The 26,059-nt window shown below is 34.3% G+C and overlaps 1 protein-coding gene across 3 annotated transcripts in view; it reads left to right on the plus strand.

Annotated features, from left to right (window-relative positions):
• Nucleotides 1-21,673, plus strand: part of LCA5 (lebercilin LCA5) — a 60,836-nt gene extending 39,163 nt beyond the window's left edge. For all 3 annotated transcript variants that reach the window (XM_032152658.2, XM_032152665.2, XM_058434982.1), the window contains exons 4-8: nucleotides 6,949-7,086; nucleotides 8,049-8,145; nucleotides 8,955-9,097; nucleotides 11,312-11,444; nucleotides 12,664-21,673. In XM_032152658.2, the coding sequence (XP_032008549.1) occupies nucleotides 6,949-7,086; nucleotides 8,049-8,145; nucleotides 8,955-9,097; nucleotides 11,312-11,444; nucleotides 12,664-13,526 (1,374 nt within the window). In that variant the 3' untranslated portion in view covers nucleotides 13,527-21,673. The remainder of the gene's footprint in view (nucleotides 1-6,948; nucleotides 7,087-8,048; nucleotides 8,146-8,954; nucleotides 9,098-11,311; nucleotides 11,445-12,663) is intronic.
• The last annotated feature ends 4,386 nt before the right edge of the window (nucleotides 21,674-26,059 follow it).

A 26,059-nucleotide genomic window follows, 5' to 3' on the forward strand; every position in this document is an offset into this window, starting at 1 on the left:
AACAGAGATATAGATCAATGGAACAGAACTGAGCCCTCAGAAATAACGCTGCATATCTACAACTATCTGATCTTCGACAAACCTGACAAAAACAAGCAATGGGGAAAGGATTCCCTATTTAATAAATGGTGCTGGGAAAACTGGCTAGCTATATGTAGAAAGCTGAAACTGGATCCCTTCCTTACACCTTATACAAAAATTAATTCAAGATGGATTAAAGATTTAAATGTTAGACCTAAAACCATGAAAACCCTAGAAGAAAACCTAGGCATTACCATTCAGGACATAGGCATGGGCAAGGACTTAATGTCTAAAACACCAAAAGCAATGGCAACAAAAGCCAAAATTGACAAATGGGATCTAATTAAACTAAAGAGCTTCTGCACAGCAAAAGAAACTACCATCAGAGTGAACAGGCAACCTACAAAATGGGAGAAAATTTTTGCAACCTACTCATCTGACAAAGGGCTAAAATCCAGAATCTACAATGAACTCAAACAAATTTACAAGAAAAAAACAAACAACCCCATCAAAAAGTGGACAAAGGACATGAACAGACACTTCTCAAAAGAAGACATTTACGCAGCCAAAAACACATGAAAAAATGCTCATCATCACTGGCCATCAGAGAAATGCAAATCAAAACCACAATGAGATACCATCTCACACCAGTTAGAATGGCAATCATTAAAAAGTCAGGAAGCAACAGGTGCTGGAGAGGATGTGGAGAAATAGGACCACCTTTACACTGTTGGTGGGACTGTAAACTAGTTCAACCATTGTGGAAGTCAATGTGGCGATTCTTCAGGGATCTCAACTAGAAATACCATTTGACCCAGCCATCCCATTACTGGGTATGTACCCAAAGGACTACAAATCATGCAAAAATTGTTAAATTATGTTAATCCTTTATTTCCATTAACAAGACAGAATTCTGTGATATGTCCTTTGGAAAAAATTTTAAGTATTTTAAATATTATTGTATTATTAACATGTTTGTTTAAAGATGTTTTGAAATTTACAGTAAAAGTGGGGGAAAAATATCCATAGTCCTACCAGCTGAAGATAACTACTATTTGCATTTTCTTCTTTATTGATTTAGTTTCTTCAATTTCTTAAAGTACTTCTAATATTTTTTATGAAACATTTTGAATATACAAAAAAAGAGTATTTAAAACATTCATGTACCTACTTGATATTTTGCTATTTTTGCTAAAATAAGATCTTACATTGAAGTTTCCCTGTATCTTTTCTTCAAACATCCTTTTTCTACTCTCCTTGCTCAGAAGTAACTACTCTTTTGAAGTTGTAGGATGTATTTTTTCTAAGCATTTTAATTTTTACTTAAACATATTTTAGAAGCTTTTTTTATAAGTAGTACATGTATATATATTTTTAATTAGAGAAAAATTAAAAGATAAAATGAAAACATTCTCATTCTTAGCACTCAGATGTCACCACTTTTAGTGTCTTAGTGTGTATCCTTCTGGATCTTTTTCTGTGAATTTGTGTGTGTATTTATGTGTAAGGAAATTTTCTTCTACTACTGGCTTGCTAGGGTTTTTGTTTTAAATCATGGATTGTTTTGAATGTGAAACTACTCTCATTCTTTGCTTCTTGGGATAGATAGGTGCTGTTTAGTTGTGATGCAATTTTTACACATTGCTGAATTCCTTTTGCTAATATTTGCTTGAGACTTTTGCAACAATATTCATATTTTGGAATGGTGTACGATTTTGTTTTTCCACTATTGACATCAAGATTATAAAAAAATCTCATCAAAAATGACATAGAGTTTTTCCTTTCTGTTCTCTTTTACAGATAATCTGTTTCTTAGATTTCACCACTGAAAATTGGATTTAGTCCTCATTTGGGAGTTTGTTTTTGCTTTTTTGTTTTTTTTCTACTTAATCTTTTAATTTTTAACAGTATTTTTAATTTTTAAAAAATTCCTTCTTAATATTTTAATAGTATTTTTTAGTTTACCATTATTTCTTGCATGTCACCATTGTTCATTATTGTTCCTTCAGGGTTCACTTCCTTTTTTACTGAAATATATGTTTAAGTGAAGGCTTCTGAGTGGCAACACTTTTTAGTAGTTGTCTGAATATATTTTATCTTCACTCTTCAATGATAATTTCACTGGGTCTTGCTGGATTCCAGGTTGACAGTTATTATCATTTGGAACTGGAGTATTTTTTAGCCCTGGCATTTTTTTTTAACATGTTCTCATTGAGTTTAATGGTTTCCTGTTTTGCTCCAAAATATCTAGGGGGGATAGGATTTTTAAATTAATATTTTATATGGAAATAATTTGAAGCTTACAGAGTTGCAAATCTGAAAACAGTACAAAGAACACTCCTATGCAGTTTACCCAGATTCATCTGTTGCTAACATTTTATCCCATTTGTCTTATAATATGCATGCATGCTCTCTCATGTGGTCTCTCTGTCATATGCATATATACACATACTTTTTTTTTTTTAACTATTTGAGGGTAACTTGCATACATCATGCCCTTTACCCCTAAATGCATCAGTGTGTATTTTTTCAGAATAGGGATTATGCCCTTTATAGAACCATAGTAAAATTATGGTTATACTATGATTTACACTTATATAATAATTTCTTCTAATCTACTGTCTGTAGTACAATTTTTTTCAGTTGACTTAATCATATCTTTTTTTTTTTTTTTTTTTTTGAGACAGAGTCTCACTCTGTCACCCACTCTGGAGTGTAGTGGCGCGATCTTGGCTCACTGCAACCTCCACCTCCCGGGTTCAAGCAATTCTCCTGCCTCAGCCTCGTGAGTAGCTGGAATTACAGGCACGCACCACCACGCCTGGCTAATTTTTGTATTTTTAGTAGAGATGGGGTTTCACCGTGTTGGTCAGGCTGGTCTCAAACTCCTGACCTCGTGATCTGCCTGCCTCGGCCTCCCAAAGTGGGATTACAGGCATGAGCCACCACATCCGGCCATCATCGTATCTTTTATAGTACTTTCTGTTCTCCAGTGGGACCCAGTCTAGGGTCAAGTATTATACTGAATTGTCCAGTTTTCTAGCCTCCTTTTATCTGGAACATTTCCACATACTGTTGTTGTTTTATTTATGACATTTACATTTTTTGAAGCATACAGCCGCATACCCCTTTTCATTTAATAGAATATCCTTAACTTCGTATTTCTCTTATGTTTCATCGTGTATAGATGGGGTTTTTGTATTTTTGGTGAGAATACTGAATAGGTGATATTATTTTCCTTCTTAAGGTATCACATCTGGAGCCACATGATGTCTCCTGACCTTCACTAGTAATGTTAATTTTGATCTGCTAGCCAAAGTGTTGCTCAGCTTGTGTAACGTTTATACATTAACTGTTCTTCCTCTTATAGTGAAATCAATAAGCAGTCTATTCTGCCTTAAGAATATGTAAATATCTTGTTCCTCATCAAAATTTAGCATCTGTTGATGACTCTTTTCTGATCCGTTATTTATCATGATGCTCTTTCCAACTTCATCTCTCATTATATCTTCAATTCTGGAAAATTCTTAACTTTTTTGCCTGTTTTGTTTTTCAGTTTGCTTTTTCCTCATTTTGTCATTATCTTTTAGATTCTTATTACATTACAGAAACATTTCATGAAGAATATGGATGGGCAATAAACATGACAATTAACTTTAGTAGTAATCAAAGAAAAACAAATTAAAATAATTGTATCCTTCTTTAGGCCAGTCTGATGGATTAAAGAATTACAGTATCCTGTTATTGTAAGTATCTAGTGAAATAAAGGCTACTAGACTTTCAAAGAGAATGTAAATTGTTACAGCCTTTTCCAAGGGCATTTTGGTAATGCTTTTCTAAACCTTAAAATTGTACTAGTGTCTATCACCCCAGAAGCTTCATTTTTTAAAACTTACACACTTGTTTTTACTGTTTTTATGATGTATAAAAAGTTTTAATGCCTTTTTGTACTCCCCCCCTTTATCAATCCGTCTGCACTACTCCTCAGCTAATCTACTGTTTGTCTCCATAAATTACTTTGCATTTTAAGAATTTTATATACGTGAAGTCATATAGTATGTATTATTTTATCCCTGGTTTCTTCAGTAAAACTTTGGGTTTCAAACATGTTGTTGCAAGTATCAATTGTTCATTCTTTTTTTATTGCTAAGTGGTAATTACTCTTATTGTATACATATATATGACATTTTATTCATTAATCCATCCCATTGATGGACATTTGGATTGTTTCCAGTTTTTGGCTATTGCAAATAAAGCTGCTGTGAACATTCATGCAGAAGTCTTTGTATAGACCTGGCTTCTCTTTCTCCTGTGTGAAGACCTAAGTGTGAAATGAGTGTGTTATATAGTAGATACATGTTTTACTGCCCAACTGTTCTCCAAAATGGTTCTACCATTATGCATCCCCAAAACAAAAGTGTATGAGAGTTCTGGTTGCTACTCATCCTTGCCATTTTGTATGCTCAGTTTTTCCAGTTTTAGACATTCTGATAGATAAATAGCATTGTTTTATTGTGGCTTTAATTTGTATTTCTTTTATGACTTAACGATATTGAAGCATTGTTCTATATGCCCATTTGTCTCTGGATATCTTTTTGGTGAATTATCTGTTTACATATTTCCTCCATTTTTTTGCTGAGCTGTTTGGTTTCATGTTACTGAATTTTGTGGGACAGATACAGATGTTTAGATGTAATATATAGTTGACCACTGGAAAACCATGGGTTTGAACTGAGTGGGTCTGCTTATGCAAAGATTTTTTTTTTTTCAATAAACACGGTATGCCCACCATATCCACAGGTTCCACATTCCACAACCAAATGCAGAAATAAAAGTATTTGCAGTGTGTGAAAACTTTGGATGCGGACGACCGACCTTTTTTTTTTTTTTTTTTTTTGAGTGAGTTTGTCTGTCACCAGGTGAGTGCAGTGGATGATCTCGGTCATGCAATTCTCCTCCGGTTCAAGGTTCTCCTGCCTCAGTTCCCGTACCTGGGATACAGGTGTGCCACCACACCTGGTAAATTTTTTGTTTTTTAGTGAGAGTGGGTTTCACAATCTCCTGGCTTTGTGATCCCGCTGCCTCGACCTCCCAGAGTGCTGGGATTACAGACATGAGCCACCGCGCCTGGCCCGACTTTTTATGTAATCGGGTTCCGCAGGACTGACTGCGGGACTTGAGTATGCCTGGATTTTGGTATCCATAGGAGTCCTGGAACCAATCCCCTACAGACACAGAGGGATAACTCTGTACATTTCTTCATACAAGCCCTTTAGTACAGCAGTCCCCAACCTTTTTGGCACCAGGCACTGATTTCGTGGAAGACAATTTTTCCATGGACAGGGTTGAGGGGGATGGTTTCAGGCTGAAACTGTTCCACCTCAGATAATCAGGCATTAGATTCTCATAAGGAGAGCACAACTTAGAACCCTCGCAGGCACAGTTCACAATAGGGCTTGTGCTCCTGTAATAATCTAGTGCTGTTGCTGATCTGACAGGATGCAGAGCTCAGGTGGTAATGCTCGCGCTTGGTCACGCTGCCACTCACCTCCTGCTGTGCAAGCCCAGTTCCTACCAGGTCACAGACCAGTAGCAGTCTGCAGCCCAGGGGTTGGGGACTCCTGCTTTAGCAGAAAGGGGATTTGCACATATTTTCCCTAGTCTGTGGCTTATCTTTTCATTTGCTTAATGGGACCTTTCAAAGGTCAGGAGTTCTTGATTTAGATAAAGTCTAAGACACTTTATTTCTTAACATTTACCCTGAGGAAATAATACATGATTAAAGTTATATGTATTAGGATGTTCACTCTAGGAAAAATTGGAGCACCCTAATATAGAACAGCAGAATTTAGTTAAATTATGATAATCTGTAAAGTACAATACTATTCCATTGAAAAAGATTGTGTTATTACAGTATATTGACTTAGGTATTTATGGTTTTATTTACTGAGAAAGCTATATCGAAGTCTCAAATTATATGCATCAAAATGTTGGCAGTGATTATCACAATGTAATGAGATTGTAACTGCTTTTTATTTTCTATTTTTCTTTGTTATTTTATTTATACTTGTAATGAACATTTATTATATTTGTTATCTATCTATCTATCTATCTATCTATCTATCTATCTATCTATCTATTATCTATCTATCTATCTATCTATCTATCTATCTATCTATCTATCTATCTATAAGATGCTTTTAAAAAAAGCCCACAAGTTAGAAATGGTGTCTTGACAACTTAAGTTATTTTAACATAAATTATTTTAGAAACTTGATGGAACGTGTTTGAAGACTGTGGATAGAAATGGCTATTGTTTTAATCTAGAGATGTTTTACTCTAGGTACTCTCCGCAGCTTTGGTAGTGCTGTGTAATTTTATCCATCTTGGTATCTTATTATTTGCCCAAGCAATGTGTGTGTGCTTAAGATTTTTTTTTTTTTTTAAGATAGTCTTGTTCTGTCTACCAAGGCTTCAATTCATTGGTGCAAACTTCCAGGCTCTAGTGATCTTCCCGCCTCAGCCTCCTGAGTAGCCGGGACTACTCAAGCATGCACCATCATGCCCAGCTAATTTTTAAACTCTTATTTTATAGAGATGGGGTCTTGCTTTGTTGTCTAGGCTGGTCTCAAGTGCTCCTCCTGCCTAGGCCTCTCAAAGCGCAGGATTATAGGCATGAGCCACCATTGCAGCCTTAAGAATTTATTTACAAATTACTATGAAAAGCAAAGATAGGAATAATAGGCTTGATACCTTACTAAATTGTTGGTGAATCTGTTTCCCAGCTTATGTACATGAATGCTATGCCCAGTCTGATTTGTAGGTCTTGGACATACCACTAAAAACATCATGTTGACACTGCCATGTATTATGTTTTATTGTTGGAATTTTTTTAAGGGACTGCTTTTTATGTATTTATACATATAGGAGCTATCAAAAAACCTTGAACTGAGTACTAACAGTTTCCAACGACAGTTGCTTGCTGAAAGGAAAAGGTCATATGAGGCTCATGATGAAAATAAAGTTCTTCAAAAGGAGGTAGAGCGACTATATCACAAATTAAAGGTATTTTAAATTGCATTATGTTTTCCATAATGTGTATTAGATGAAAATTAAATATTTTAAAACACTAAATGTTACTATTCATATTTGTAAGTCGGTACAATATAATTTACAAAATTCTGATACTATCTTTAGCACTTAGAAAAGGTTTGTTGGTATAATCACTATAACAAAGTGAAATTAAAAACAAAAACAAAAAAGGTGAAACACTGAATACACCAATAGAAATGATATAACTGAAGTAAATTGTAAAATCATAGAAGAAAATTATGGGAACTAGAGCTTCACTGTGTTGCATGGTTGAATAATTCAGTTTTTCCTCAGATCACCCAATGATTTATTATTTTTGAAGTTGTTTCAAATGATGCCCTTCATTTTCACAGTGTTTAGAGAAAGTATTCAAATTATTTAATTTTGTTAAAACAGGTATTCTTCATTCTATGTAGAAGTCATCAATGAGTTCTAGATAGAATGAAATTTTGCACAAAATTTTGTGTAACATAGTGCAAAATTACATACTATCTTAATGTTTTCTTTTTGTTAATCAAATTATCAGGAAAAGCCACAGCCCCAAAATGGTCAAGTATGCCTGTGTATAAAAGAGTGGTCTAATTTTTAACTCATCAATATTTCAGAACTTACATTTGAGAGATACTAACTAAATTATTTGTCTCTGTGTCTCAGTTAAGACAGTACTAGCTATATCAGGTAAGAATGAGTAGAAAATGAAATTTGCCTTAATTTTTTTAATTTCCAGGACATATTAGACTTTTTAGGGAAAGTTATTGCTCTATCCTAACCTCAGTATACTAGAGACATTTCTTTCTATAGTTTGGTAGTTACAAAAGGAAGCTGAACCAGGTATCTTTCAATATGGTAAGAAAATACCAGATGACAAAGTGAGGGGTTTTGTTTTGTTTTAAGCAGAGGCTCTACTTCCTTAATTGTATTGTGTTTGTTTTCAGGAAAAGGAGAGAGAACTGGATATAAAAAATATATATTCTAATCGTCTGCCAAAGTCCTCTCCAAATAAAGAGAAAGAACTTGCATTAAGAAAAAATGGTATAGTAAATATGATTGTTCAAAAACTGATATGATTGCTATTATTTAGTGATAGTACAATAATTCTGAAATGGAAGGGAAAGAACCTCATTGAAATATATTTAAAATAAATGTATTTGTTGCAATTTAAATTTCCTAATAATTTTCAGAAATCCTTTTCAGTTTTCTCCGTTTTTTCCCCTGAAGTGACGCCATTAAAATTGTTTTACATAACTTTTTCAAATTTCCTTATTATAATTTTTTTAATGTTTTTGAAAATATACCCTGAAGTAGAAAGAGTAATATGATGCGCTTTCATTTACATGTCATGTAGCTTTAACAGTTATACTTTTTACCAGTTTTATTTCATCTGTTTCTTTACTTTTCTCTAGAGTATTTTAAAGTAAATCTTAGCTGTCAGTTGATTTCACCTATAAATACTTTGTATTGTTATTTGTAGTTTTACTTTCTTTTTTAACAAAAGTATAATTTCCCTCTTATGTGAATTGCAAGATTTTAAAGTATAAATGTTGTGAAATTTAAAGCATTTAGAGTCAGAATTCTCCCCAAATCATATAATTGCCAGTAAATCCTAGAAACAAAAATAGTGAGTATTAACCAAGCTGAGCAAAACATGCATTATATTTATATAATGAATATATATAGGTGAATATATATATTCACCATTTAAATGAAGTGGTGCATATAAATGTACATGTATATGCACACACACATGCGTATATATATATATATATATACATGCCAGTTGAATTCCATATATTTTAGCATTATTCATTGTAATAATTTTTAAAAAATAATTTTCACTGTAGCTGCATGCCAGAGTGATTTTGCAGACCTGTGTACAAAAGGAGTACAAACCATGGAAGACTTCAAGCCAGAAGAATATCCTTTAACACCAGAAACAATTTTGTGTTACAAAAACAAATGGGAAGAACCAGAACATCTTACTTTGGTGAGTTTAGCAGTATTATTATGTACCAAACTCGGTCTGAAGTTATTCCTAAAAACACAGTATCAGACATTTTAAAATTTCAGTGATGAAGCTAGTACTATGTCTATATGAATATGCAACTAGCCTTTTTGAAGGGAAAGAGGTATCGTGTATTTTATAAAATTCCTTTGGCTTGACTCTTTTAGTTTACATCACATATTTCAGGTGCTTCAGAATGATGGATTGTGCCTCTTGGGTTGGGGGCAGAAGAGAAGAATTTGCCTTCTAAGTTTCTCTTATGTACCGAGATAGTCTTGGAAAACCCACAGTACTTTTATGTTTAGTAGCAAGTAATAGTAGTTTTCAAATGATTTGTTAGAATTTGACTAGGTTTAATTTTTTTTTTGGTCCTCTATATAGGAGAATTTTATATGTTAACTGACTGAATAATGAACAAGGTAATTGCAATGGAATCTGACCTTATCCTGTTCAAATTAGAGTGGAATTCAAGGGGTCTCTGTTGGACTTCCATTTAAAAGGACCTTCATTCTGAATCACTGGAAAGTCTCTTTCTCTAAGAGAGTGTTATCTTTAGTGTTTACAACTTAAACTCCAAAGAAAACAGCATATCGGCAACCTAGCATATTTCATACAATGGTATATTTTTATACCTTATAAGTTTCCCAATGACCCTGAGGTCTCTTCTTGAGGTATAAAACAGAAAGGATGAACTGATTTGATTTCTGTGTATATTCTAGTTTTTTGTATGTTTATTTATTTTTGTTTGATAATTCAGACAAGTTAGTTGTATCCGCCAAGTGTGTTTCTGTATTTGTACTGTCATTGAGACTAGATCATGTTGATTTGTCTTTTTGAAATCACAAAGTGAGGAATAACAAAGTAATTGTTAACTTTAAAAGGACTGAAATATAGGTCTTTTTAGTATACATTCAATAGAAGGAATAGAAACCTGGTATAGTGAAAAGAGTATAAGAGTATATAGCCTTGGAATTAGCTCTCATTTTAGTTAAATTCTAACATTTTAGTTGTGTGACTTCTTGGAGCCTCAGTTTTTTCATGTATAAAATGAGGGTGGATTACTTTTCAGGGTTGTGACAATGAGTAATCATGAAATTTTTTATTTTTTATTTTTTATTTCTTTTTTAGTCACATGAAATTGGAAATAATCATGATGTTTATAAAGCTCTTTAGACTCAGCCTGCCACTGTAAAGGGCCTCACCAAATGGTAGCTTAGTTAGAGTACAAGCTAAGTTGCTATTGGAAAAAGACTTAATAGAGTGGCTCAAGTGAGATAAACATTTCTCTCTCTTGTAATAGACTGAAGTCAGTTGGTAGTTCACAGTTGGTAGACAGCTTTGTTTCATGGTAGTCATCCCCTGTCTTGTTGATCTTCCATTTTAAAGAGTGTAGCCCTCTTATGTATGGTTGGAACTGGCTTTCCACCCTGTGGGAAAGGGCAACAAGGAAATGGAGGGCAAGCAGCATTTGGTTTTATAAATGTGATCTGAAGTTGCACATGTACTTCACTCACCTTAGTCCTTTCTAGCTGCAAGGGAGGGTAGCAAATGTAGTCTCCAGCTAAGCAGCTCTCTGTCCTGCTAAAACTCACAGGATTCTGTTACTAAAAATGAAAATGGATACTAGACAAGTCTTTACTAATAATAGATATTTCACTTTTATTAAGAAAAATCACACACCCATATATTTGAAAGTTACCATAGGAAACAAGGAATTTTAAGTTTGTAACATTTTTATTTGATTTGAATATTATAAATTATATTAATTGGAGGCTTGGACATAGTATTGTCACTGCTCATGTTATAGTTCAACAGCATCTCACTTGATGCACATAGTTGGCGAATAGCCATTTCTGGTTGACTGAATTAATCAGATTTTTGGTGAAAATGCACAAAGCAAGGATACTTCTGAAACTTGTCTCTTCAGAATTTTATGTACCGTTTTGGCTTTACTTCAGTTATACTGGTTCTAATACGTCGTATAAATGCTTCTTTACAATTTTAACGGAAATAATCCTGTGTGGTTTTGAAGAATTTTTCAAGGAGTGATAACTTGTGATTTACTGATTCATTAATTGAAAATTTTCATTAATTTTTAACTTAGTTGGTAATCATGTTTAATGGATAAATCTGTGTTGTTTAGTTCCCCCCCTTTTCTATAATTTGTGAACTTGCATTTTTTTTAACGTATAATAGGACTTGGAATCTCAAAAGCAAGACAGGCATGGAGAAGCAGGGATTCTAAACCCAATTATGGAAAGAGAAGAAAAATTTGTTAAAGATGAAGAACTCCATGTCGTAAAACAGGAGGTTGAAAAGCTGGAGGATGGTAAGAAAAAGAGTTTGTTTAAGCATGTGACAAGTCAGCATCCCTTGAGAAAGAGTGAGTGTCTTCTAATATCTTCCAGCTTAAGTGTGAATTGGTTAGGTAGAACAAAGAAAGGTAGATACAGTGGTAGGGGATGGCTTATCAGGAGCCGTACACATTTGAATAATGTTATTAAGGAAAGAAAAAAATTGAACACTCTAAGTCATTTGCTATTTAGGGTTAGGGAATAAGGACAAGTTGCATTCAGACAATTCTGATGAAGTAGAATTCAGATGCCATTTACTAAAGTTACTATACTTGTAGTGTTCTTACATATTTTAAAATTTTTAATTTTTTCATTTGGAAGTAGTTTCAAAGTTAAAGTGGCAAGAATAGCTAAAGAGCTATTTGTGAGTGAGTTGTGTCATGCCCATACCTTTAAATACTTGTATGTATATTTCCCCAAACTAGGCCATTCTCTTAGACTGTATTCTAATGTGGTTTTCAACTTCAGGAAATTTAACTTTGACACAACACATTTATCTGATCTATTATTCATATTATGATTTTGTCAGTTGATACAATATTGTTCTTGATAGAATTGTCTTCCCTCTGGTACAAGATCATGAATTGCATTTAGTGTTCATATCTCTTCAGTCTTCTTTAATCTAGAGATTTTTGTTACATATATGTATATACATATAGAGAGAGAGAGGGAAGGAAAAAGAGAATGTGTGTGAGAGATTAACATTTTTGATGAATATAGACCCATTTTTAAAAATAGAATGTTCTTCATTTTGGATTTGTCTGAAGTTTTCTCTTAATTAGATTCAAGTTAATGCATCTTCTGTCAGAATACCATATAAGTCTATCTCAGGATATGACATTGAAAGGTTTCATTTATTTTTAAGTGTAGAGTCTTTGCTCCATCTATCCATCCATCCATCCCTACCATACAGCATTATATTAGTTATAAAAAATAGGCAAAGAACCTTTCTTCTCCACCAGTATCTCGAAGAACAAATTGTTTTATAAATAAGAATCTTAAATGCAATATGTATTAAATATATTATTCTCTAATCCCAGAATATCAAGTATAGAAATGAAATTTATGATGTCTTTTCTCACTTGATTTATAATACCCAAATTAAATATGGTTGTTTTATAAAATTTGATAGTTTTCCTATTTAAAAATACTGACTGTTACAAAATCCCATTTAAAAAATTTGATTTCATACAGAATGGGAAAGAAAAGAATTTGATAAAAAGCAAAAAGAAAAGACATCTTTACTGGAAAGAGAAGAAAAGCCAGAGTGGGAAACTGGAACGTACCAACTAGGAATGTATCCAATTCAGAATATGGAGAAATTGCAAGGAGAGGAAGAAGAAAGACTGAAGAGAGAAATGCTACTTGCTAAACTGAATGAAATTGACAGAGAACTCCAAGATTCTCGAAATCTAAAATACCCTGTTTTGCCATTGTTACCTGATTTTGAATCAAAACTACACTCCCCAGAGAGAAGCCCCAAAACATACAGGTTCTCTGAATCCTCAGAGAGATTATTTAATGGGCATCATTTGCAAGACATTGGTTTCTCAACTCCAAAAGGAGAAGGCCAGAATTCAGGAAATGTAAGAAGTCCAGCCTTCCCTAATGAGTTTGCATTTGGTAGCTACGTGCCTTCGTTTGCAAAAACATCAGAGAGGTCAAATCCATTTAGTCAAAAAAGTAGTTTTTTGGATTTCCAAAGAAGCAGTATGGAAAAACTTAGTAAAGATGGTGTAGATTTAATTACAAGAAAAGAGAAAAAAGCTAATTTGATGGAACAGTTATTTGGTGCCAGTGGTAGCAGCACCATTTCCTCCAAAAGCAGTGACCCAAATTCTGTGGCTTCCGGTAAAGGAGACATTGACCCTCTAAATTTTCTCCCTGGGAATAAAGGCAGCAGAGATCGAGAACATGATGAAGATGAAGACTTTTTCCTCAGTGAAGGAAGAAGTTTTAATCCAAATAGACACCAATTAAAACATGCAGACGATAAACCAGCAGTAAAAGCAGCTGATTCTGTAGAAGATGAAATTGAAGAAGTAGCACTGAGATGACTGACTGGAGTATACATTTTTTCTAATTGTAAATATTGAAATATTTTAATACAGTATTATAAACATTTAGACTTTTTAATGCTAAAATGTCCTTATTAAGGAATGATTTTAATAGCTAAATACAATGCGGTTAAAAAGAAGTAGATCATACATATACCACATAGATAGTTTGCCAAGAATGGAGGAGGCTTTTTTGAATGAAACCAAAAATAAAAATGTGTCTTGAAAAATGAAATAGATTTTAACTCTTCATCCAGTGCTATGGCAAGTCTAACTGCACTGGAGGTGGTATTCCTTTTCTACTTTTATCCCTATTTATGTATTTATTTTTGATCATATTCTCACTGAGCTAAATACAGTCTTCCCACTAATTGTTGAATGAAAATTAAGGGTGAAAGTCTGTGTTGGGAAGTGTAGCTCCGGGTGGTGGAGAACCAATGCTTCTTAGGGAGCCCTTCCCTGCATGGATAGGGCCAGGGGTCCCTATCTTACATGGCAGTGCTGAGCTACTCTTGAGTGATAGCAGTCACGACATGGGGATTTCCCATTCCTCTGAAAGTACCCACAGCTAGACACTACTCATTTCCCAGTTTCAGTATTTACTGAAATCACTTACCTACAATTCTGTTAGAATATTACGTTGAGTTCAGAAGACGTTTCTTTGTTTGCAAGGACAGTTGCTCTCTGTCATAGCCCGCAGAAGCTTGGGTACATTGTAATTTCCCTCCTTGTTCTCCTGCACTCTTTGTGTCTCAGTGACTGGGTGTAAGATTTCATGCCAAATGCAAGGAATAGTAGAAATACATACCAACTGCAAAGAATAGAAGAAACTTTATCCCAATATATTATAGAAAGATCTTCAGTTCAATTATGTCCAGAGTAATATAATTTGGAAATATTAATGCTTTTAAGATTTGAACTTGTCCTCAAACCAAGGAGACAACAATAGTGTAATACTATTGGAATTACAGGATTAGTTTTAAAGCAACTTTGGATAGAAGTGTTTTAGACATAGGACTTCTGCCTTGCTGATTAGAGTGGATAGTTTTCTGTTTAAATGCATTGGTCTTTTGGCTGTTTGTAATTCACTTCAGCTTATAGAGAAGTTGAGATGACCTTGGATCATGCTGGGTATGATTGGTCTTTAAAAAGCAGTAATATACCACCAGCCAAGGAGAAAACACTGTTAAAATGAAGAGTGGTGGAAATAGTGTGTTGGGAAGAATAAAAAATTTAGATTGGCACTTATTCTAAAGTGAGCTGTTTTTTTCAAGAATTTACTAGCATCTGCTCGTAGTATGATTTCTGTTGCAGTCATACATACTGATGAGGGGAAGGAGTTACTGTGTTATTCTGAGTTCTTATAAATGTGTATTATTGAATTTCATTGCATGACTATTTGTCAAGACTTACCTGGTTAGGTCTCCAATTAAAAGATGTACCTCCTATCATCTTCTAAATTGTGTTCCTTTCATTTATTGGGAACAGAATCTCTCAAAAGTACTAAACTATATCAAAAAGTTTTCTTAATAGATTTTTATCTCTGATATGTATAACCATTTACTATAATATGTTGCAAATCATTCTAATATATGTAAAACAATAGTATTTGTAATGCAGTTCTTGGTAAAATATTATGTAATGTTAATTTTGTTCCTAGCTGCTAATTTTTCTGCCAAAACCTAATTTTTAGGTTGTTTTAAAGGCTTTTAAAACTTTTTAGTTAAGTTTTTTATTCACGTCATTTAAATTAGTTTTTTGCTTTTTTTCTACCTGATGATCTCTTTAACAAGATGCAACAAGACAGAATTATTAAAATTAAACCTAAAGTTAAGTTATAGATTTAAAGGCATTATGATATTAAGCATTAAAATTGGAGATTAAAATGTACAAAACAGGGTTTTCCTTATGAACAAACCTTACAGGGTAAATTGTTTTTTTTTCTAAATGTGATTAAATTTATTTGTACTCAGAACTGTTACTAATAAAAATTAAAAATGCCCTGTGACTCTTTATTTGAGTGATACCTGAGGTTACTTAGAAAATATGTAATGGAAACAGGCTCTGCAGGGTTAATTTTTGTTTCATTATACCTTTTTTTATGTTGAGTATTTTTAGTTGAAGTAGATGAATTTGCTCTAAATCAGGTTAGACAGTATGCTAGTCTTACCAGATAATTATAGTTTTAATTAATCCTTTCACCCTTAATGGCTATCGTAATGGCACATATTGCTCATGATTTTTTTTAAAAAAAGATGAGGGTAAAGAGGATTAAATTGAATTGTGAAATAAACACAAATTTACTCCATGGCTGACTTGCAGTTTTTCTGATCATCCTCCTCCACCTCGTTTTCTGAGATACTCGGCTTCTGGTATCCCCGACTAGTTGTTAGTTGGATAGAGCATGTAAATCTGCCTGATGAAAAGGGGAAGGAAAATTTGTATTATGGAATAATACGGATTTTTTTTTAGGATTAAAGAAGTTACCATAAATTGTGACTAATCTGCCTTAAAAAGTTTTTCCCCTTCTACACAAAACTTTCTTATGTTAAGGTCTCCTTTTATATCACTTGAAATTGCTCTCCTTTTATTTAGGAGTTTTTTGTTTGTTTGTTTTTTGGGTTTTTTCTTTTTTTGAGACAGTCTCACTGTTGCCCAGGCTGGAGTGCAGTCGCGCAATCTTGGCTCACTGCAACCTCTGCCTCCCAGGTTCAAGCGAGTCTATTTAGGAGAATTTTTAAAAATTAACCACTAGTGCTTTCTGGATGCCCTAGACCGTGTTAGATGGCAGGAGAGCGTGGAGAGTAAACCAGACAGGCCCGTCTTCACAAAGTGGATGAAGAACACAGTGAGCCAGACTGCGCAAGGTTCCATCCCTGCCCTCCCACTGTTCCCTGTGTGTCCTTGGACTACAGCTTGCTCAGCTGTTACTGGTCTTTAATAGTACTTCTTATGGTGGTTATGAGTAAATGAAATACTTAGGTTTATGCTTGGCAGGTGCCTGGCACATTATAAGCACTCAGTAAACGTTAGCTGCTATTACCATGGCTAACTATGAGTTTCTTGTAGGGAAAAAAGAATGAACAAATAGAATACAGGTATGAATGTGTAATACATTAATGCTATATACTTTGCACAAGACATAAGCAGAAAAAGCTTTTAAACCTCCAAATTATCATAAAACCTCTGTACTAAATATATTATGTCTTTTTTATCTGCACTTAGAACTCTCCTTACTTTATTCAGTATTAAATTTGGGAGGGGAACAACACACACACGGACCTGTTGAGGGGTCAGGGGTGAGGAGAAGGAGCTTAGAGGATAAGTCAGTAGGTGGGTGCAGCAAACCACCATGACACACATATACCTGTGTAACAAATCTGCACATTCTTTACATGTATCCTGGAACTGAAAGTAAAAATAATAATAATAATAAATAAATAAATTTGCAGTAAGGTTGATGACTTTGTTTCCTAACCCACAGAAGAGTAAAAAAACTAAATTTTGAAAGGATTTGCTAAAGACAGGTTCAGTGACATAAGAAGGAGAGATGAGTTAACAGCTTCACAGCAAAGAGAAAACAAAATCTAGAAACTTTCAAACCCACAGAACTTTCGGGTTGCATAATGTGATAGGTAATTCATACCTCAGCTGCCCCTTAATGTCTGTGTGTATCCTTGGATAAGTGACAAAACCTCTCTGCACCTTTGTTTTCTTCTTTATAAAACGGCTAATTAGAGCGCCTACCTCATAGTAATCTAACTTAATTAACTCGAAATTAATACAAGAAAAACTGCTTAGAACCAGAAGCACTCGAACATTAGCTGCTATTGTTGTTTTGGAAAGATAATAATTGCGGAGAACAATTATTTTTGCTGAATGCCAGGCATGGCAGTTGGCGTTTTTATGTGCTTTATTCCTCACAAAGTTTTTCCAAATAAGTACTATTATTCCCATTTTCAGTTACAGCTAATAGATTGTGATAAATGTTATAGGTTACCCATGAGATTACACAGGTAGTAGATTACATTCAGTAGCCTCAATATGAGAAATCTAAAGAAATATTTTAGAAAGAGTTTTGTTTTAGTACTTTTTTTTTTTTTTGAGATGAAGTCTCGCTCTTGTCCCCCAGGCTGGCGTGTGATGGCACGGTCTCGGCTCACTGCAGTCTCTGCCTCCTGGGTTCAAGTGATTGTCCTGCCTTAGCCTCCCGAGTAGCTGGGATTACAGGCACCTGCCACCATGCCTGGCTAATTTTTTTGTGTGTTTTTAGTAGAGACGGGGTTTCACCATGTTGGCCAGGCTGGTCTCCATCTCCTGACCTCAGGTGATCCACCCGCCTCGGCCTCCCAAAGTGCTGGGATTACAGGCCTGAGCCACCGTGCCCGGCCTAGACTCTTTAAGTGGTAACAGAAACCCAAATCAAACTAGCTTAAGCAAAATAAGGGAATTACTTTTGTCTCAAATCCAGAAAGCTTAATAAAATGTGGTTAGATCTGGAGGTTCGAATAATAGTACTTACTTTGTCCACTGCTGGGTCTCATTTTCAGAGAAACTTTACATTTGATAATATTGCAGTTGTTACAGTTGGTAGCCTTGAATCCACATCATTCCTTCATCTGGCATGCCCCTTCTCCCACCCCCTGCAAAAAGAAAGTCTAGTCTGGCAGAAGTCTGATTGGCCCAAGGAATGCTGTGTGCTCAGCATTAAGGTTGGTGGTCTTGTGCAGGGAACGAATGGATCCCCACTCTTACCCACTTCATGGAATGAACAGGATTTTTGTGGAATGGAGGAGGCATGGTTCCCCTGATGAAGGAATTTTTGACATACAAAAAATATTCTTTTTTTACTAAAAATTTTAATCAAAAAATAATATGAAATAAAAATAATAGGGAATAAACATTAAAAGTTAGTTACTTGTTCAGCACTCCTTATTCCCAGGAACGAGGCATTTCTCTAATAAGATATGATGGGGTTGCACTGTGAAGTTCATTGATTATTAAAGGGTGAATAATTTATCAGCAGTAGGTAAGATGGATATGACATCTACATTTTAGAATTCATAGAAAAGACTTAGAGACCCAAATATGTATTTTGCATACTAAATACTACATTTTTGAAATACATATCCATATATAAGTGATTATATTCTGTCTACCTCAATCTAAGACAAAATAAAAATTAGAACTCAGCAGCCAGAGTAGAATAGTAAAAACACTGACTTTGGAGTCAGAAGTCGGGTTGGAGTGTTTGCCAATTGCTAATTACAACTTTTTCAAATAATTAACTTTTCTTTACATCTTCCAGAAGTGAAATAGAGCTGATCCTATCTTACAAGGTTATTGTGAAGATTAAATGACATCGTGTATTTTTTGAGAGAAGAGAATAAGTAACATGATGAAGCATGTCATTAGAGGGAGATCATTATCTATTTAGCATTAATTTCTGTATCAACACCCAAAACTTTTTTAAAACAACAGAAGCTTGTCAGTATGGAATCTTAAAAACTACACGTGTTATCTTACCTCATAATCTGCTGTCTTTGATTGAAGTGGGACTCTTCTTTACAGATCCATATGGAGGTATTCCATAGAGATGCTTTACTGCTTTTGTGGACAAGCAGCCTGTGACAGATGCAGTTTTACACACATAGTTTTGCTTCACCAGCCATTTCCATGGAGGGTAATAGATACAAATCAGGAGCCCTGACTGTGGTCTGAAGGCAGAGCATTAGAATTCAAGATGGTCTCCCTGCCAGTAGAACTACGGGGATTCCTTAACTACCATGGCCAATGGTGACTGTCTTTCTTCTCTCTTTAACTGACCTGAATACCAATTTTTCTTTTACCCTGATTTTTCTTTTACCCTGAAACAAAGAACCCAAGAGTTTTTTATATAGGCAATCACAGCTTCTGAAAACTAAGTACACCTAGAAAAAAAGGTTTATTTAAGGCTTTGTTTTGTTCTTCTATAAGAACTTCCCCCAGAGTCTTAAATTTAGCCTCAATATTTGCTTCTAATCTCTGTGATACCTGTAATATTTACTCTTCTAAGTACTTACAGAGGAGCTCCAAGTAATCAGGACAAACCTTCATACTCTTTATCTAAAATAACTTTCAGTAGAGAAATAGGATCAATACAACCAAAGAACATAGGCCAGGAAAATCTGTTAGTGTTAATGCTTTACACATTATGACCGGGGTCTAGAATATAGAAAAATGGGGCCTATATTTCTGAAGTCTAGTTTTATAATATGCACTCTTTCATCCTAGACAGAAAATTGTGGCATTTCCCTGGACAGTCACTAATGTTTTCCTCTTGAAGAACATATTCAGCATCATTTAAATAAACTTACTTTATACGTTAGGCAATAGTTCTCAAAGTATGACCTCCAGAGCTGCAGCAATGCCCTCTGGGAACTTGGTTGAAATGTCAGTTCTTGCCAGGCGCGGTGGCTCACGCCTGTAATCCCAGCACTTTGGGAGGCCAAGGCAGGTGGATCACCTGAGGTCAGGAGTTAGCAACTAGCGTGGCCAACATGGTGAAACCTCGTCTCTACTAAAAATAGAAAAAATTAGCCGGACGTGGTGATGGGCGCCTGTAATCCCAGCTACTCGGGAGGCTGAGGCAGGAGAATTGCTTGAACCCGGGAGGTGGAGGTTGTAGTGGCTGAGATCGCTGCCATTGCACTCCAGCCTAGGCAACAAGAGCAAAACTCTGTCTCAAAAAAGAAAAAAATAAATAAAGTACATGTCATTTCTCTGGCTGTATTCCAGACCTACTATATAAGAAACTGTGGGTAGGGGCCAGCGACCAGTATTTGAACAAGCCCTCTAGGTGGTCCTGTTGCAGCTCATTTGAGAACCACTATTCTAAAGTGCTACTCGTTGGGGTGAGGAGGTGTTCCTTTATGTACAGAAATGGCTACCCTGGAAGGTTTTTCTATATTTAAATCTAGCACTTAGGGCTTCTGATCACAAAGAGCAGGTGCAGTATATGGATTCATCTTTGCCTCCTCACACTGCACACTGTCTGGACTAAAAAGAAGCCACTGTATTTTTTATTTTGTGACTGAACCAGTTGTGATCTGTAACTGTCGGTTCTGCATGGTTGACATGTCAGAAAATTTGAACTAGTCACAGAAGAGGAATTCTATTGGAACAATGAACACCAAAAAGATTGGGTAGTTCATATAGCATTCCTCCATTCTACCCTATGATTCCCAAACTTTCAGAAAAAGCTTCAAAACATTATTATTATAGCATTCCCTCAAGAAGAACAAATCAATGTGATTTACATTTGATGTTCTTTGTGAACATTCATTTTTTAATGGAACAAGTTTCTTAAATGTTCAGGTTTTTGAAAGTTTGAGAAAAGTATGTGTGAGTATGTGTGTATGTACTTCATGGTCCAGTCAAGTAGTTTCTATGCTTGAGCTTTAAAAAATATTAAAATTAGTCCATCAATGATAGACTGGATTAAGAAAATGTGGCACATATACACCATGGAATACTATGCAGCCATAAAAAGGATGAGTTCATGTCCTTTGTAGGGATATGGATGAAGCTGGAAACCATCATTCTCGGCAAACTATCGCAAGAACAAAAAACCAAACACCACATGTTCTCACTCATAGGTGGGAATTGAACCATTAGAACACTTGGACACAGGAAGGGGAACATCACACACCAGGGCCTGTTGTGGGGTTGGGGGAGGGGAGAGGGATAGCATTAGGAGATATACCTAATATAAATGACGAGTTAATGGGTGCAGCACACCAACATGGCACATGTATACATAACTAACAAACCTGCACGTTGTGCACATGTACTCTAGAACTTAAAGTATAATAAAGAAAAAATATTAAAATTATCTAAATTAGCCAATATACAGGGAATATTTCAAAAAAAGAAAAATGAGACAGAATTAAGTATTCCCACTTCTCATGTATCCAACTCCTCAGTGTATGTGAAGACAAAGGTATATAAACAAGAATTCCTACATACATCTAGAAGAAGTGTTTATTTACTAACACAGTCGATCATGTTTGAATTTTGTTTGCTATGTAAAGTCTTCATATGTCTTTCTTTCTTTGGCTTTTTAAATTTTTTTTGTCTTACAAAAATAAAACCCATTTCATATAGAACAGACCTGTTTCTGTGTAATCTGTTTATATGGTGCCAAGTATCAGGCCATATAAAATATTAATATTGATGGAGTGGGGGAGGGGTGGGGATGAAAATAGGTCTATTTCCAAATGCAGAAGAGAGAAGCAGATTTCTCCGAGGCTCAGGTGCCATAAAATGCATCTCCACTAGAAAATGTACAGTCTGACAGGCCAGTGAAAATGTAGTGGTGTTGCAAGTTTTGAATGTATCCGTAAAACTGTGATTATCCCAATGTAATTTTGGCTCTGGGACTAGCAATCTGTTAGAGTAATGAATATTATTGGTTTTGACACCACCACTGGAGTCGTAACTTCATCAATTTCCTTGTTACTCTGCTTATTGATAAACATTCTACAGAGTAAGGAGTTCTCATTTAGTTATGAAATTTTTCTCTTAGTACCCTTCACCAGTATTTCTCATTTTCAGCTGTAGCTTAATTTCTGCTTCTGTTTTTAAGTGTCTTTTTGATTAACTGCAAAGTTTGATGTAGTCCAGCAGCATTAATTAAATCAGTGTACATGGTCAGTTGGGTTTTTTTCTTAGCTGCTGAGAGGTTGCTAGGATATTCTCTTAAAGATACAATTCTCTTGATTAACTGCAAAACCCAGATTGCCCAAATAACATTTTTATTAATTCATAAAAATACAGCTGAGGACTGCATTTAAATTGATAGCAAGGTAAGTGCTATATATCTCCAGATGCTTTTAGTATTGCAAAAATGTGTTTAGGTATACTTATACAGAATGTGTTTTGAATAACAATTAGGAGATGGAGAATTAGTCATTTTTATTTTAGGGAGAGTATTTATTTGCGTTGCTCAATGTATATGAATTTGAAGCTGAAAAAGTTCTGAATTTTATATCACCATTGGCAAATACATCTCAATTGTATCTATAGCTCTGCAAAAATGCTGTTGTGATTATCATGATTATTATTTATTGGTATAATTGATTTCAAAATCTTATATAAATTGCAACCATTGCCCCTGGTTGATTTAGTAAAATAAAATCATGAAGCATATGAAGAAAAAGAGACCTTCACCTATAATAGTTTGATGTGATATGGATAGTTGTTTCAGAGGTTAAGGACTAGCAAATGGCTTTATCTGGGTGACATTTTTTTCTAGCAATTGTTTTATGGCTAATAAGTATGAAAATAACTATGCCCGATTCTACTCCTGCCCATCTTGCAGTTGTACATTAATTCATTCATTATTAAGCATTTATGAAGCTCCTATTATATAATGCAATTTACTAGAAATAATAAGAGGATTTGTAGACGGCAATATGACATAAGATTTTCATTTTGAAACAGGCACTTCTATGCTAACGTAGAAGATAGATTGAACAGTTTAGGAATTGCAGATAAGAAATAATGAAAAAGTCAGTGGGCACATACTATATAGATGAATGATAGAGTTATTTATGAGAGAGAATTGACACCACTTGGTAATCAATTGAATGTGGGAGACAGCAAGAGAGAAGAAGCCCCCAATAACTAAGGAGATGACAGGGACACTGACTGAAATGGAAACTATAAGAAAAACAGATTTGGAAGGTAGGGGTTCACAAGTAGCTCCGTTTTAAACATGTTGAATTTGTTGTGGGATATCCACATGGACATGCCTAGCAAACAGAAAGATCTACACCAAAGATATTGATCTTTGTCTTAATCATACGTATGTGGAATTTGTAGCCATGTGTGTGCACAAGATTACCCAGTGTGTAAAAAGCATGAATGCAAACAATAATAACAAAGAAATGATCATGTCAAACAGCTTCCACTTTGGAAATGGTTTTCCTAAAGCTCATTTCTCCCTGTTAATTTTGAGTTTCATAAATATCTGAATTGTACAATTAAGTTGCTGGCCCTTCTTCATTCTCCTCTCTCTGCAAATCCTTCAAGATAAAAAATGTTTTCTTTAATAGGGGAGGCAATCAGTTTTAAACATTTTTAGGAAAATGAGAATTTTTTTATTCTAAAAACGCTTTGATCCTTAATTGTTTGCCTCTGCCAAACTTGCCAAATGGTATTAAAGACATTTTAAATTGTTTTTCTATTCATGCAAAAGAAACAAGCTGATAGAGGAAATAGACAATACAGATAAGCAAAAGAACATAAAATTAACCTAAAGTTCAACCAGCTCATCCAAAATGCCGTTTTTGGTGTGTGTGTGTGTGTGTGTGTGTTTGTGTCCATGTATGTATGTGTACATTCTGGACTTTGTATCTTTTTCTAATGGCCCTCCTTTTTCTGTATCAGCACCACATATCTTACTATTTTATGTTCTTTTTAAAAACTCAAACATTTTGACTAGGTAATACACTCCATGATTCAGAAATCAAAAATGATATGAAAAGGTATACAATACATTCTTGTTCCTTTCCCTGTCCTTAGTCTAACTAGTTATGAATGTACATAAATATTTTTTAAAAAAACTATTTTCATTGGTTTCTTGAGAACCAGTGACATTTCCAAAATTTGTGCAAATACAATATGAATTGTCATTCTTTCCATCTTGTAAATATGGCATATTGTATATACTATTGTGTATATCGATTTATTTTTATTCATTATATTTCTTATTGTGGTGGTTAGTCTATATGTCAACTCGACTAGCTGTAGTACCCAGTTGTTTAATCAAGCCCTAGTGCAGAGGAGAATGCCTTGTGAAGATGGAGGCAGACTGGAGTGATGTCTGCAAGCCAAGGAACACCAAGAATTGCCAGTAACCACGCGAAGCTCAGAGAGAAGCATCTTTCCTAGGGCCTTTCAAGGAAATATGACCCTGCCAACACCCTGATTTCAGACTTCTAGTCTCCAGAACTGTAAGAGAATATTCTAATTTCTGTTGTTTTAAAGCTACCCAGTTTGTGGTAATTTGTTACAGTAGCCTTAAGAGAGTAATACAGTGATCCTTTCATATCATTACATAGAAAGCCTCTTCACTTTTAAGAGATAGCTTCATGCTAATCAATTTTTATGGATATACCAGCATTAATTTACCAGCCCTCCTGTGATAGGTATTTGGGTTGCTTCCAGTCTTTGCTATTACAGATAACGCTTTGTTAAATGACTTTGTACATTAGTTTTACTTGTGTGTAAGTATAGCTGTAGGAGAAATTTCCAGAAATGGAATTGATGGATCAGAACGTATATCATTTGTTAGTTTAACAGACACTACAATATTTTCCACCATGGTTTTAACCAATTTACACACTCATCAGTGTAAGTGCCTGTTATGCCCTTTTGATAGATAGCTCAATATTTGTAAGGAAATTTGCATTTCCCTTAATTAGAGGTTGCATTTAAGAGCCATATATTTCTGAACTATCTATTCATATTATTTCCCCATTTTACCATTAGATTATTGATCTTTATCTCTAAGATTGAGTTATATATTAGATAGATTAGTCAATTACCTGTGATGTGACTTGAAAACTTTTCTTCCAAATCATCTCTTATCTTTTGATTTTGCTTATTGTATTTTTTCTTTTTACCATGCTTACTTTTTAATTTTATGTAAAATTTATCAGTCATTTATTTTTAATCATTCTAGGGTTATAAAAGGATTCTCTAATTTTTATTTAACATTCTAAGTTTTACTTTCTATAGAGTTTATACATATATATACTGTGAGATACAGCTTTAACTAATTTTTTCCAAGTGGCAATCCACCTAGCCTGATACCGTTTGTTAAAAAGCCTATCTTTGAGTTTGATTAGAAATTACACCTTTATTATATACTAAATTATTTTATGTATTTGGATCTATTTCTGGAATTTTTATTCTGTTCCACTGATTGCCTGTTTATTCATATGCCAGTATCACCCTATTTTAATGTTTGAAACTGTAAATTATATTTTAATATTTAGTGACACTAGACTCTCCAACCTGTTACTCATCTTAAGTTTTTCATTCCTTTATGTATACATTTTGCCTATAAACTTTAGTATCATTTTGTTTAGCTTTTTAAAAAAACATTTTGGTGCTTTTATTTAAATATTAAATCAATGCTTTTGTAATGTTTGGTCTACCTATCAAAGAATATAGTATATGTTTCCATTTGTTTAATTCTTCTCTATACTTCAGTAATGTTTTAAAGTTTTGTTGTAGTTATTGTTTTCGTATAAGTCTTACACATTTCTTGTGATTCTATAGATTTTTACTTTGTGCTGCCATTGTTAATGTGGTCTTTCATATCTTATCTCATTAGTATTTGTATATGTAAAAGCTATTTTTTTAGTATTCCAGGTACATAATAATTTTGATAATGATAGTTTTAAGTCCTCATTTCCATTTTAAATCTCTCTAATTTCTTTCTCTTGGCTAATTGCATTGGCTTCTTCCTCCAGCACAGTATT

Source organism: Hylobates moloch, unplaced genomic scaffold, assembly GCF_009828535.3.
Source record: "Hylobates moloch isolate HMO894 unplaced genomic scaffold, HMol_V3 SCAFFOLD_2, whole genome shotgun sequence".
NCBI lineage: Eukaryota > Metazoa > Chordata > Mammalia > Primates > Hylobatidae > Hylobates > Hylobates moloch.